Raw genomic sequence first — 15,295 nt, forward strand, 5'->3', positions numbered from 1 at the left:
ACGAAGTATTATAGCTAACTTATCAGTTTCACTTTCCTAGCTTGGCAAACATATCAGTTTGACATAATGTTTTCGAAGAAACCCTTTCGAAATGTGCCTTCAAATTGAAGAAAATACTATGCGGCTAAGCCAGTTTGTTAGGATAATCAGATAAAACGCAATAGATATATTTTGAGCTCAAATCAAATTTCTGTACAAATCATTTTGAATTGCAGGTGCAGGAGTGCTATCAGAATAGAATTATATTTTTATTTATTCCTTTCAACACATGTTAAGTATATTGATTTTGTATAAACAAGAAATACAAGCAATATTTTTTTACAATTTCTCAGGATTAATAAGTTAATGCCATTGACAACTTACTTTTACATAATTACATTAATATTCCTTTTATCTCCATTACATGAACTGTGAGCCCTTGATAACAGAAGAACACAATTAGCAAGGGCAAACTCATAAATCATGCAGAAGAATTATTTTATTTTTTTTTACTTTTGGGTGATAAATGAGTTCATTAGCATACATGGAGATACTTGTTTCACAATTCCATGTTATATTTCATAAAATTAGGTATAGGTGTGTATAGACATACATATATACGAAGTACATCACAATATTTGCATCAGAAGCTATGCACATCTCTGTACAAAATTTGCGGCTGACATTCCCTTCGGACTGCTGTGGCTCCTGTAATCGAAATATAATTACTACTTACATTGACAATGGAAAACTGCCCAGGATGCCTTTTATCAATTTTTTTCCTATTCTTATGTTTAGTATTTCTTTTCCCCTGCATCAGATTTTTACTTTTGCTAAACCTTATCCACAACTACATCCAACTATCCAAGAATATAAGATCTTTATTCACACTTGGCAATCAAGGCGTTGAATTTACAGAAATTTCATGTTGAGTCACTGAACTTTGCTGGTCAACATTGGACGGGAGAGCAAGATGCTGCAAGGACTTCAGGGCTACACAAAGTTGTGCAAATGAAGGGCGCAGGTTCGGCTCCCTGGAAATTATGACATAAAATGAGTTTAAATGCATAAATTTGACCTTAAACTAATAGAAACACCTTAAATACAAGAAAGATCAAGATGGGGGTGTGGCTAACAGATAGAGACAATAGAACTTACGTTTGCCAACATTCCAATATTATCCTAGCAACCAAAGGATCAAGTTCCTTGGAGATGTCTAGGCGCCGATTCTGGAAACCCACGGCACCCACAACTTGCATCGGGTTCATCCCACTCCAAGGCAACTTAAGTGTAGCAAGCTCCCATAATATCACTCCAAAGCTATATACATCACATCTGATGTCCAACAAGAACAAGATTTAACTCAGTCATTGTCAATAAGGGCATTTTTTATTAGGACTAGTGCGGTTCATCTATCTTGGACCGGTTCTCACTCGAAGCATTTAATCATATCTTCAATTGCAAGAAGAAAGCTAACATTATAAGTGCAATATTTTGGCACAAATATAAGGTATGAACATTTGTTTTAAGACCGGAGAGAGGGGGGGGGGGGGGGGGGGGTGAGTGTGATTGGTTTTACAGATATATACCAGGCAACTAGAACACAGGTGAATTCATAGGAGAAAGAAATGCAATCAAGCAAGGCACTCACTTCTCATTCGATGGTTCATTTCGAAGCACTTCAGGAGCCATCCATTCAGGCTATTACAACAAAGAGTGTCTTTGTTAGAGTAAGATAACATACATACTAAAACAAAATTTAAAAAAAAAAAAAAAAAAGGTTTAACTTTTAATAGTCAGGTTCAATGCTCTTACAGTTCCAGCAGTTGATTTAGATGACAAAAATGTATTATGCTTCAGCCTTGACAATCCAAAATCACAAACCTGCAGTGACAAATTCTTGTTACCAAAGTGGGAGAAGAAAGGACATGCCAGAGAAGGATTTTGATTTATTATTCACAAATCTATTAACTCCCTAGAAGAAACCTGCATGCATATAGTTACACGGAGTTATCTTTACCACACTCAATTTCCTCTTTGTCCTTAATATAGAGAATGTAAAGTATGGATAACATACAGCCTTGTAAACAGAAAAAATATTTTCAGTATAAAATATAGATTCCTAACAAACATTTCAAGGTAGTACCTAAATGAAGAAATTTCATTACTAAAAAAAATGCAAAAGCTGTTACTTTCTAAGGCAGGTAGGTCACAAGATAGTTCAACTCCACTAACATTTTTTTCATGGTAAAGCTCATCATGGCCGCGTTGTACATATGATGCAAATAGATTGTGATGAAGATATGACTGCATCACAAAATGCCAACCAAAATTTCAACTGAAAAGGCAACTCATTGAAATTTCCAAATTACCTTCACATTCCAATTCTTGTCAACTAGTAAATTAGGCGACTTTAAATCACGATGCACAATTGTTGGTGTGCTTGTATGCAAGCAATTCATGCCCCTCGCCTGCGAACGAGATGATTGTCAAAGGTATACTTCTATGGACTCCAAAATAATGGAAAGTGAAAGACCCATACCACATCAAGTGCCATTTTTATTCTACGCTTTTCGTCAATCTGACAATTGGGACGATGAAGTATCCGGTACAAGCTTCCTCTACAAAGCAGGAAAAAAAAAAAAAAAAATCACATATAATTACTTTCTACCATAATGCAAATAAATGAATAATTTGTAATCTCATAGACCACCTCACCCCACCCCCTTGGGGTCCCCCAATACAGATAACAACACATGGAAGTTTAGCTGGTCAAAAGCATGTAAAATGTTTGAATTAAGATGAATAACTCAAGATGCCAACAAAGCAAGAATACATAGAATTATTCACAAAATTTTATAGGCAAACTTTTTGGGACGGAGATATACAGTCGGTCATTTCAGAATTTATATTTCAAATTATCCAAAACAAATCTAAATTATAACCTCCCCCTCTCCTCTTTCTCTCTTCTTTTCTCTCCTAGTTGACCTAACCTAAATAACAATCAAGTAAGATACCGGGATTCTTAGAACTTTCTTTTCAATCCAACCATCAGCAGAAAATTCTATTCCCATTTCTCCCAATGTTAATATAGGTCACAATATTAAGTGTTTAAAACCGCATGAAATACAGAACCAAACTCCAGATAAATTACAATCTCTAGCCAGGGGTTTATTAAGAAAAACAAGCTGTATAAACACTCCTAATTTGGAAAAGATTCCAATATTATTCTAACACATCTTTCTTTATACTACCAAAAAGTTAAAGTCACTCCCTCACAATCAACAAAAACCATAACCCATTATCTTCTATCACATCTACCTTTTTAATAATAAAATATTCCATTATCGCTTGTCACACCCACTTTCCTATTATATACTCCTTCTCTGTTACATGGACTCGCCAATAATCATCACACACCCGTGTTGACACGACACGACACGACACCGACATGGGTATGAAAATTCGGCTCCGACACGGCAAAATGCACTCAGCCACTCCTAGTTGTAAACCCTAGATTGTTAAATTAGGTCATCTATTTATCAGGGCTTTTTGTCACACATGTGAGGCGACTACCATAGCCTTATGCTCATCCTTGCCGGTTGGTTGGGACTCCAACTTGGGAGGTGGTCGAAGAGAAACCAGAAAGAAAAAAAAAATAAAGAAGAAAAGAAATATTGGACAGTACTAAGTAGCAAATACAAAGACTAGACACTTGAGAGTGAAAGGTGGGGAAGGTGGGTGAAGAGATGACGTGTTAAGTATCAAAAAGTAAAGATTTTTTACCTACTTACAATATATATATAATTTTTTTTTTTATCCTCAAATTTTAATTTAGATTTTTTTTTTTTTTTTTTTTTTTTTTTTTTTGTTATGCAGACTTGACTAGTGGACAATGCTTGTATTTTTTATAATAGTGATTTTTTTTAAAGAAGTAATTTTTAATATATCTAAAAGTTTTTAAAAAAAACTTTATTAAGTAGATTTTCTTAGCATTAAAAGATTGTAATTATAAATTTTAATAAATTAATTGTCGTGTCCCTATACTTGTGTCCAAAACTCGTACCGAGTCCCCGTGTCTTGAAATTTCGAGATTGACATATCGGACACTCGAATCCGTACCCGTGTCGAATCCTTCTATCCGAGTCCATGTAGCATAATAATCCTTTTTTCATCAGTTTCTAATAAATAGCAACACTTTCCTTTTTCATCCATTTTTGATCAATTGCAAAACTTCTTTATTTGTTAAGGGCCCACTATTATTTCTTTCTCCCGCTAATCCCATTTTCACTACTTTGACATTATCTCTCTCCTACTACCAACTACATATACCCCCACCATCAATACTTTATAGTTTATACCAGAAAATCCTCACTTTGGTTCCCCACCCTATGCTTTTTCTTAAACTACGTGTCAAGTCTAGTGGAGGAGTAATTAATAGCATCTAAACAACTAATCATATATAACTCCATGCCTAAAAAAGTGTTCAAACTATTCTTGGAAGGAGGACGTATCTTGATAGTTATCAACGGCTTTCCTGACTCAAAGAGATAAAAGGCAGAGTATCATTCAAAAAAAAAACTTCGAAAGTTTTATAAAATTAGCTTTAGAATTTACTAAGGTCATGATGTACAAAAGGATGACAAAACCTAATTACTCCTTCCGTTCCTTTGAATTCTTCCCTACTTTACTTCTTCCCTTTTCTAGCAAAGATTATTTTATCTTTTGCCCTCCCAACCCCCCCCCCCCCCCCACCCAACCCACCACATGAGTCCACCATTGGTAATATTCATGTCTTTTAATGACTTTCTATGTACTATCCAATAAGTAAAAAAAGGATCCACTTTCCTATATCTCAAGGAAGAACTCCAAGAACCGGAAAGAAAATATTATCAGAGCATATATAATTATTGTATATGTAACAAAGCCCATTCCCTTTTTAGGGACAATATTTATAAAACTCATATACTCAAACAAATCCATTAAAGTTACCCGATTAATGTTCGAGTTCAGCAGGTGAAGTAATTCCATAATTCAGGTATTTTATCATTTCGTTTGACCTTTGCTAATTGTAACCAATTAACCAAAGACAGCAAGGGATATACTATATCAAATCATAAAATGTCATTTGTATGCTTTGGGGTGATTTTACCTCTTTTTAAAAATCAACTGGCATAAATCATCATTAGAGATATTCTGAAATTTGTTTTCTACATACTATGTTAAGAAAACTAACAAAATATGTAATAATAAAAAAATTTATGGAAGGAGTTAAAGTTAATTATAAATAAACACATATTCCTTAAAACTGGCAGGAGTTAAAGTTAATTATTAATAAACACAGATTCTTTAAAACTGTTCAAACTGACATTCCCCTGTTTCAAACTGTTTCTGAAATGACATTCCCCTGTTTCAAACTATTTCTGTAAACTGCCATCTTTTTGTTTTGACTTCTGTTTCCTTTCATTTGGTTTCCAAGCTGTATTGTTTCCTAGTAAGATAACCTTTCATAATGCCACCCATGTAAACAGAGAAAAAAGAGCAATACCTTGGAAGAAATTCAGACACAATTGACAGGTGCGGTGGGCGAGTAACGGCGCCCATAAATAAGACAACGTTGGGATGGCGTAATCTGCGCATTATACGGACCTGTAATTGATGGGTAATGCAAAGGAATCAATTCACTGCCAATTACACAAATATTTATGAAACGCTCGTGATTAGCTTTAGAAATACAGCCGCAAATCTATAAGTTTGACATAAACACATAATATGAACAAGCAACAAAATTATGTAATGCATCTGAGCATTATCTTACATGAAAAATAATTAAATATTTCAACTCCAATTGTCCAAAGTTCAGATAATGACAGCTTTTTACTAGTATTATTACTGGAAAAAAATTTCCTTGCTCCCATATTTTTATGTTTTTATATGGTGAACGATCATAGTAGAAAAGAAAGTAAAAAATAAAGATGATATTTCGAGCAGGTAGATGTAATACTTGATTTTATACAAAAGTAGCATTGCACTCACCTCTCTTTTAAACTCTGCTAAGGCAGCCCCAGAGAAATCCTGGTCCAAGAATTTCTTGACAGCAACTTCCTGCAGTGTAAAAAGTGCCATGAAAACTTTTAAGTTCTTGGATTTCTCTGACAAAATATTAAAGATGCATCCCAACTGCAACAAAGAAAGGACTACAGACCAACGCCATCATCATATTAAGGCAAGACAATTAGCGTGAAAAGCATAAAATATGTTTACACAAATCACCTGCTCATCCGTAGCATAAAGTTTCAACAATAGATCACACTTACAAGTTACAACTACTATCAGATTGACTTGAAAATAAAATTAACATAGCAAATTAGTAACATTCAACCCTAACACTTGAGTCGATTTAACCCAAACTCAACAAAAAAAACGCATTAACACATTCACCCATTAATTTATGGAAACATTGATACAACCAAAAACCCCCAAATCTGGGTAATTCTTGGAGAATCACAATTATGCATCCGTTTAACACTATTGAACCCAAACTAACACCATTAGTCATGCTTGAGTAACTTGATAAAGTGGCAAAAGATGTTACGGAGTACTTTCTTAACAAGGGGGAAAAACATTGTTAATCAAAAATATAGATAAATAATGGTCAAATAAGCTAAGATAACCCTTTCCTTCATCCTTTCCATCTCCTTTACCTCAAATTGAAGCACTCTAAATTCTTTAAACAAACAACACAAACTTCTCCCCTTCTCTTAAAATTTCAAAAGATTATTTGTTCCCCTCACCAACTTTGATTTTTCAAGGCACCTCAAAAAAAAAAAAAAGGCTTGACAAACAAAACAACCAATGACTTGCCTCATTTTTTTAAGAAGACAAGGTAGCTAAATTATTACATTGCCAACAAAGTCAATTTGTGTTATTAGAGACATACTACGAGAAAGGGTGTGGGAGATTTTTGGCTTCTTTTTAAATTTATCTTAAAACAATAATTAGCCACATCATCAAAAGTACTAATGACATAACTGATGCTTATACTCAGTTTTATTGTTTTTTTGGGAGACCAATACTAGATGTGCCTACTCGAGCTTGGGTGAAAGTTCAATTAAATAAGGATTTAGATTTTGTGACCAAAAAAACCTCAAAATCTCTTAGTAGCTTTGGGATTGAGGTGGGTATACTGAAAAAAGACGAGATACTAATTTAAAGATCACATTTGGTTCAATTATTCATTTTAGTGGTGTGTGAATATTAGTCACTTTACTCACATAATTACAGCTTCAACGCAAATTATATGTACAATATCGATTATCTAGTAATATTACAGCAATATTTTTGGGGGATGGGAAGACCAAAGGTGACATTCATAATGTAAAAACTAAAGAAAACAAATACAGTATCATAAAGAATAAAATGTCTTCATTCATGTATGTCCTAATGCAGTATTACACATGTACACATTCATAATTTTCAGAAGCTAAATTGCTATCAACTTTTTTTTAGAGAAAAAATAGTCTCATCAAACGAAATTAAGTATTAATTATAAAGAATACTTAACAACTACACAGCAAATTCATTCAGCATTTTAATTAAGGCAAAAAAAAAAAAAAAAAAAAAAAAAAAAAAAAAAAAAAAAACACACACACACACACGAGTAGACACTAGGCAACATCATTTGAAAAAAAATAACAAAAGTCAACACCTTTTCCTTACTGATGTGACAATATAGAACATACCGTGCCATTCCAGTCTGCATGGTAGACTTCCCCATATGAACCTATTGTCCAGCATAAGCAAAGAACAAATCAAACAATGGAATGAAAAAGAATAACTCAAGGAAGAGCATTCCACTAAAACAAAAAATGAGAAAACGAAGGCAATCAACCTATAGAACTCTAGGTTTAAAAATTTCCTTCAACTTAATCTAGTGATTCTAGCCAGGTATAGTAGAAAGAGATGCATCTTCTCCAACCAAATAACTGCTACCACTTACCTGGAGAATTAAGGCCTAAACATAAATTTCAGCTAACAGATAACCGCCAAAGTCAAGAAAAGGAAAGATGTTGGCAGAGAACAAATAAGACTAAGCTAACCCATACAAACACAAACGATATCTTAGATGAGCATGTAACCCAATATAAAAAATTGTTTAAAGAGCACTATCCTCAACTATATCATGATATAAATACTACGTAATAAAAGTTTATACCTAACCCAATCCTTTCACCTATAACAAGGTCCTCCCACAGAATTTCACATTCACCCACATCATCAAGCACTTGATCAACTGCCTTTCCATCAGAATCCACTGGTCTCAGACTAGAATCATTTAATATATATCCTGTTCCTATAAATCCCTCAGTTGTGCACTTGGCACCACCAGTACCAACTCTCTTGCATTCCTTTCCCTGACCAAGCATGTCACCAGATGAGGTTGCTTCCTTCAAGGAATCTTTCGTTTGGGAGGCAATCCCAATTTCCACTGGAAGAGGTTTATCATTCTGATCATTCCTTGGTGCAGCAGTTGTAGCAACATTAACAGAACTGCCAACATTGACATTTACACCATTCAGAATTGAACTCTCCAACTGAGAGCCATTTTGATAAAAAATTTCAGCAGCTAATGTGCTCGATGTAGTTGCTGGTGCCATTCTGGAATCCTTGTTTCCATGATTACTTCTTGGAAGAAGACTGTCAACTAAATCACGGTCTTTATTCCTGGGAACATAGTTCACAGCCTGATGGTTTTTCCACATCATGGGAGAAGGTGGTTTTCTGGAGATAGCATCATTCCTAAATCTCTGGGACTCATCAATTTCATATTTGGGTTTGTTTTGCGGTGCAGCTTGCCCAGAAACTCGTAAATGGAATGGATTAAGTTCCGCAAAAAGATTTCTTGAGTCATCAGCATTGCCTTGATTATAGGGTACAACATTAACATTCATCCTAGAACCATCACCAACTGCAAGGGCTCCACGATGTGGTTTGAACAAAGACGCCCCCACTGCTGACGTTGACGGCAAATCTAATTGACTGTTTGGGTTTGGTTGGCTGGAGGCTCTAGAAGGGCCAGCACCCATGTCATTGCTGGTGCTTGATGAAAAAGGTAATGATTCTGTCTTTCCAAAGACTGAATTCCGACTAAATTGAGAATTATTGTCAACAGGAGAGCCCCCACTTGATCCTGCATTAATGGGCTTCGGTCTGGCACAAGGTAATTCAGAGTCATTTGATGGCTGGACAGAGGGGATCTTATTTAGTTTGTGGTTGTACACTGGAACAGAAGAATCCTTCCCACTTAATACATCAGCAGGTATAAGTGTTCCTGGGGCTGCCATGAGATCAACCAAAAATTCCCTGTGTAATTTATCAGATAGTTAAATGGGAAAAGGCGGAGACACAAGAGCTACTATGCATTGCCATCAGTCAATTATATGTTTTTTATTTTTTTTTTTAAAAAAAAGGCTAGAAGCTGCTCCACTAACAATAAAGAATGTCCAAGTCAAACCGAATGTTTTTAGGAATTAAAGAACCTTTTCTAAGAGTACTTACAATACAAATTCAACTTCTGCTCCTGTCCTCTACCATCCCTCACATAAACTACCCACGTGACTCCAATGATCCCAATATTACCCTTTTTCCTTGATGACCCCGCAAAAGCAAGTGGGAAAAATAAACCATGGAGAGAATAGTAAGCTGACGTAGCTACTTAAAGTGCACTTGTTAAAAAAAAATGCAGCTACTTAAAGAGCTATAAGCTCAATTTAAAGAAGCTTGAGATTTCTGTCAATTAATCTTTGACCTTGATTAAAAACGAGACTGAATGCAACAATGTTTAATCTTTTTCTTTCCTTTTTTTTTTTTTTTTTTTTTGGGGGGGGGGGGGGGGGGTGCTCACAGCTGACAAACAATAAGCTTTTGAACCATAACTCTAATATATAAACACATAGATTACAGAATTTATAATTCCCTTTCACTCGATATATATTCTTCAGCTATTTTCTAAAAGAGAAAGGAGGTCATGGAGCTAGAAAGCTTAATTTGTCACTAAATGAAGTCAGCAAGTTCATAGAATAACATATCAAAGTATTAGAACCCAAGAAGATCATGTGTTTACAATGCATATGTAGGAGTATTTTGATATATGGAAAAAATGATTGCATCAACAGCATACTAATAATTACCTATCGTCAGCCATCTTTATTAAGTTGATCGCATCATCTTCAATGCCAGTGTAATGACTTCCCTTCACGAGTCTACATTTTATACCCACATTATCGGCTAAAACCTACAAGTTAGGAAGTGTACAAGGCAATTAAATTGAGTAAACATATATATACGTCCCAATTGAATGCTGATGGAGCATTGCTTTCTCTGCACTCAACATCAAAAGGGAAGGATGTCTTTGCTGAGTTGACATCAAGTTTATGAAATAGGGCTCCTTATATTTTATGTCTAGTCCTTATGTTTTGGGAGATACCGCCTTTACCTTGGTTTGCATAAGTTCATGTACAGGTTTACTGTCTATTGCATCAAAGACGATTGTACTAGGTTTAAATAAATAGATCACCCAGGTTAATCTAACATGGTGCAATAAAATCAAAATAACACATTGAATAACATCAAGAAGTAAGTAATTTGTAATCCATTCACTAACCTTAAAGAGCAAAGCCCGATGGCGTGACAAGCCAACCCTTACAGAGCCAATGGGAAAAACACTTGTATGAAGAGATGTTCTAAGTTCTGTGCTGATCTCCATCCACTTTGCCAACACAATTCCTGCATCCCTAACCGGTCCTCCCATGTGTTCTGTCACAAGTTCAGCGACCCTTTGAACCAGAGTGCCAACCTCGGATGCAGGACAGTCTAGTGCAAAACAATGTGCAATTTGCTCCAACTCCACAAGTGTTGGATCAATTGTTCTATTGACTATTACAGCTTCAAATCCGGAATCACCAGCATTTGTTTCAAGGTCTACAAGAGATGGCATCTTTCCTTGGACTGTTGGATCCACTGAAATACCAAATATATCATAGAAACCATCGACCACCTTCTCCTCATAATCAAGTACATTGTAATCCTGGTAAAGCAAAATTTCAATTTCAGCACACCAAAAACAGCAGCATATATTGTCATCACAGGGAAAATAAACAAAATCTCACCATTAAGCACTAATTAGAAGCAAATAATCATATCTATTGTTATTTAAGCAACTAAGCAAGAGTTATAAACTAATAGGCTTCCTTCACGTGCTTGAATTTCCTTGAATAAAAAAGGTGATTCAAATTTGCCTACTACCCAGCCCAAAACACTTACCTTTACCCTTTTACTAGAATAAATCCGACAATGGGAACTATATAGCTCCTCCTTTGGATACCAAAGATAATAACCAATGTTACCATCATAAGGTGCCCAAAAAAATATAATACATTCAATTTTAAGGTGATTTACTAGAGTATTTCTCAAGCAACCCCTCTTCAACTCACTAGCATGACCAAAGATGGCAGGGGGCAGGAGGATAGAGGATGAAGAAGCATGGAGGTTTTGAGTGAAGTATCACAAAGAGTTTATGGTCAAAATACATAAGTTCTTAGCTATGAAGGAGCAATGTGATAACCAGCGTCCCTAAATAAATTGAAACTAGAAACACTATGTTCATTAGGTCCACGAATACAAATCGCAACTTTAAACGTAAAACGAGTTACTACCCAAGGTATAGTTTAGGGTTGAAACTAAACATCTCATCTCATCTCAATCATAGTCCCAAGAAAAATATTCAGTAGGCATTGAAGATTTATCTTCCTAAATGTAATAAAGTCTAATGCTTGCCAATTACAAACAAATTGGCAAAACTAATAATACTCCCCAGGTCATTTTAGCAAACCCTTATAAGCATTTCCTTCCTGTACCGCAATCTTTGCTAATGAGAAGGTCCATCACTCCACCAGTTCACTCCTATATTCCAATAGACCGATAAATTCAATTAATTCGATATTCTACTCAAACTAACTTCCCCCGATTTCAGCAGCAGCAAGCCAGCAACAGCAACATGATAACACTAATTAACATCCACAAGGTCAAAACAAAGTTCATTCCAACAACAAATTACACAAATTAAAACAGCAAGTTCCTACATTTCATCATCAATTAACAAATTCCACAATCAAAATTTCCCCAAATTAAATTAATCAAATTCAAAACTCACCCAAAACCGCCGCGACAAAGCCTCACCAGAATCCTCCTTATCTCGGCCATTATCAATAGAATTCGACCTCCCCAAACTCAACAGAGTAGCAGCACGGATCTGATCATTCTCCGGATCATCTCGAAACTCCGAATTGGAAGCACTAATCGCCAAAGCAAGCTGCATCTGAAATTCCTCCTCAGACGAAAAATAATCACCTTGCCGAAGATGATCATTCTTCATCGGCGGCAAGTTTCCGGCACCGGAAACCTGCGAATTGCCTTGATCGGTGATTACAGACTGCGATTGCACCGCCATCGAAGACGACGAAGAAGTAGAAGGTTGAGATTGAGATTGCGAAGTAGAAGACGAAGATGAAGTTGAAGATGAAGAAGGAGGAATTAGGGTTTCATTGTTAGTACGATTAAGGTCATGACTTTTGTGAAGCTTCTTGAAAATGTGCTTCATTTTTGCTGATGTTTGTTCGTTCTTCGTTCGTTCTTTGGTGATGTTAATGAAGTTTTTATTACTTCGCTAATAAGAATGAGTTTGTGTGTGTGTTGTGTTATATAGTGTGTGGAAATGCTAGATTTTGGCGATAGAGGAGAGAGAAAGTGTCAAGGAAGAAGTGTTTTTTTGTTTTATGAGAAAGTGTGAAGAAGGTGAGTTTATTAACTTTGTTTGAGATTTTATCGCTTTTTGATGACACGGTTGATGAAAAATATATTTATAAATTAATACAACATAAAAGAGTGATTTGAAATAATGTACGTATCAAGTTAATAACATTGGTCTTTTAGAGTTAAAGGATTTGACATGAATAGAAAAGAAAGGAAATAGTTTTTATTAAGTTATGACTATATTTGATTTCATAATTGACATGAGAGTTGATAGGAAATGAAAGTCCATTTACCAATTATTTACTTTCCTATCCTTCCGAATTTGAGTGAAAAATGAAAATTTAAAGATGTAGAGCTAAAAAACAAATATTTTCATTAAACACTTTCAAAAATGAAAAAAAAAATATCAAGTACATTACCACGAGTTTTCACTAACTTTATTGGATTTTTACCCATATACCAGAACTTGGTATACCAGCATGAACTACATATAACAAATAATACCCAGGAGGTGCAATATTTTTTGTTGAAGGTCCCATAACTCCTACATTAAACATCCCTAATGAAACTTGAGAAATCCTTAACATTCTCAAAACCACCATCCTTTGATTCATAGCTAGTGAGTGTGTTGTAAACGATGGTGCAATAATGTTAACATACACAACATCGTTGGATTGGTATTGTAGCACATTGAATGTGATTGTAAAAGGTTGTTCGTAGCCAACTACTTGATCACCGTATATAATATTAGGTCTCATAGGTGCATGTTCCGCTGACAAATAAGGTGGTGAATATGCTTCTATGCTTAAATCCGTTGGAAATTCCACATTGGTGAAGTTATAGTAAACATGTGGGTTGCTTCCTCCTACTAAAACTCGTCCATCTGTTAATAGAATGGCCGCGGAATGGTACATCCTAGGCCTTGGTGATGGACTCATGACGAAAAATCTATGTTCAATTTCATTGTTTGGACGATAAATCAATGGAGTAGTGACTGGATTTGCGGCATTCTCCCATCCAGCAGTGCCTAATTCAGCGCCATTTACAATGAGAATATCACCAGTTGGAAGTAGTAACATGTCCCCCATAACACGCGCCATTGGCATGTCCTCCATATTCCAACTAGGGTTCGCATCAGTGACTATTAAGCGTGCACAATTGTTGTTTGCGCGTACAAATGACCTATTTGACATTGCTTGTGTGAATGCCCCGTGATGTGAGCCACCACATATCATGATCTCAACTTCACCGGGTTTATTCTCATCTATAGGTAAGAGTACTGAAGAGCCTGAGCTAGGATAGTTGCGAGGATCTCCATCGAGAATGGGAGGGAACTCCTTAACTAGTTTATTTTGAATATAGTCAAATGATATAGCGCGAGTGTTGGCAAAGATGAATAAATCACCATTTGGTAATAGGTGCACAAAAGGGTACAAGTTGTTTTCCTCATCATCATGAGTCTCCAAAAGGAAATCAAGCCAAAACGTCAAGGAGGAAGATGAAAATGTATTAGATGTTCTAGGAAAGAACTCATAATTGAAAACTCTTCTACCACCAATTACTATAACACGACCATCAGGCAAAATTTGATTAGTTGCATACCATCTACGCTCCGATAAATAACTAGGGTATTCATTCCAATCACAATCATCTGATCCACAAGGTGTAATTGTACGTACCGCACGATCACCATCGTTATACCCACCAGTTTGAACCAGGGTTCCATCGGGAAGGACAGAGCCCGAAGAGCACCAAGTGTCGGTGTTGACCATCAATGGACGGTAGGAATTAGTAGCAATATCGTATAACACTGAGTGTGCTGTGCAATCCATTTGAAGGACAATGTCAGAGGGGTCATGGCGACACCGTCCATAAGGGAGGGAGATATTAGAAGGGCCAAAATCAGTTCTATCAAACATTACAACCTTATTGTTGCGCAAAAGTTGCATGTGCATGGCTGATATGCCGATGTTTTCATGCAAGACTTGCCACTCGCCTAGACTTTGCAGGTTTGATAAGGAGCTTTGGCATTTCGCCGGAGAAAAAGAGGCAATAGCCAAGGATAGCAGAAGAAACAAGATGAACATGATGATGGATAGTTGATCGCACAATGTAAGTAATTGAATGTTTGGAAGTCTCTAGTTGAAGAAGTTGGTAGGAAAAAGTTGGAAAATTAGTATGAAAATTAAAAGAATGAATAAATTGTGATCCCTCTATAAACATCACCTCTGAAGGGCGCTAAATCCTTGGATTAAGCTGCTTTGAAGGATAGAGGTAAAGATTGCACCTAATTCAAAGAATATGGTATCAATAAACCTGCTTATTTACATACCAACATTTCTTTTAATTATCCCCCAAAATATAATCAAGGAACAACCACCCTTCAACAGCAGTTTTTTTTTTTTTATTATTTTTTTTTTTTATTTTGATAGTAGCAACTAGCAAGAGTTATTATACTCGTATTACCTATTTCTCAAAAAAAAAAAAAAAAATAAATAAATAAATA

At 35.6% G+C, this 15,295-nt stretch overlaps 1 protein-coding gene and 1 pseudogene across 1 annotated transcript; both read right to left on the reverse strand.

The window, feature by feature from the left end:
- Positions 1-465: 465 nt before the first annotated feature.
- LOC145574567 (serine/threonine-protein kinase EDR1-like) lies at positions 466-12,817 on the reverse strand. The gene is made up of 13 exons (XM_081632393.1): positions 12,191-12,817; positions 10,643-11,065; positions 10,170-10,273; positions 8,195-9,342; positions 7,722-7,762; positions 6,016-6,084; positions 5,528-5,628; positions 2,522-2,600; positions 2,352-2,450; positions 1,795-1,863; positions 1,631-1,680; positions 1,138-1,314; positions 466-1,013 (listed from the first exon to the last, which is right to left on the reverse strand). The coding sequence occupies exons 1-13, from the start codon at positions 12,635-12,637 to the stop codon at positions 878-880; spliced, it is 2,943 nt and encodes a 980-aa protein (XP_081488519.1). The 5' UTR covers positions 12,638-12,817; the 3' UTR covers positions 466-877.
- A 409-nt stretch (positions 12,818-13,226) lies between these two features.
- Positions 13,227-14,876, reverse strand: LOC145574569 (aldehyde oxidase GLOX pseudogene; annotated as a pseudogene).
- Positions 14,877-15,295: the final 419 nt, after the last annotated feature.

Source organism: Chenopodium album, chromosome 13, assembly GCF_948465745.1.
Source record: "Chenopodium album chromosome 13, dcCheAlbu1.1, whole genome shotgun sequence".
NCBI classification, from domain to species: domain Eukaryota; kingdom Viridiplantae; phylum Streptophyta; class Magnoliopsida; order Caryophyllales; family Amaranthaceae; genus Chenopodium; species Chenopodium album.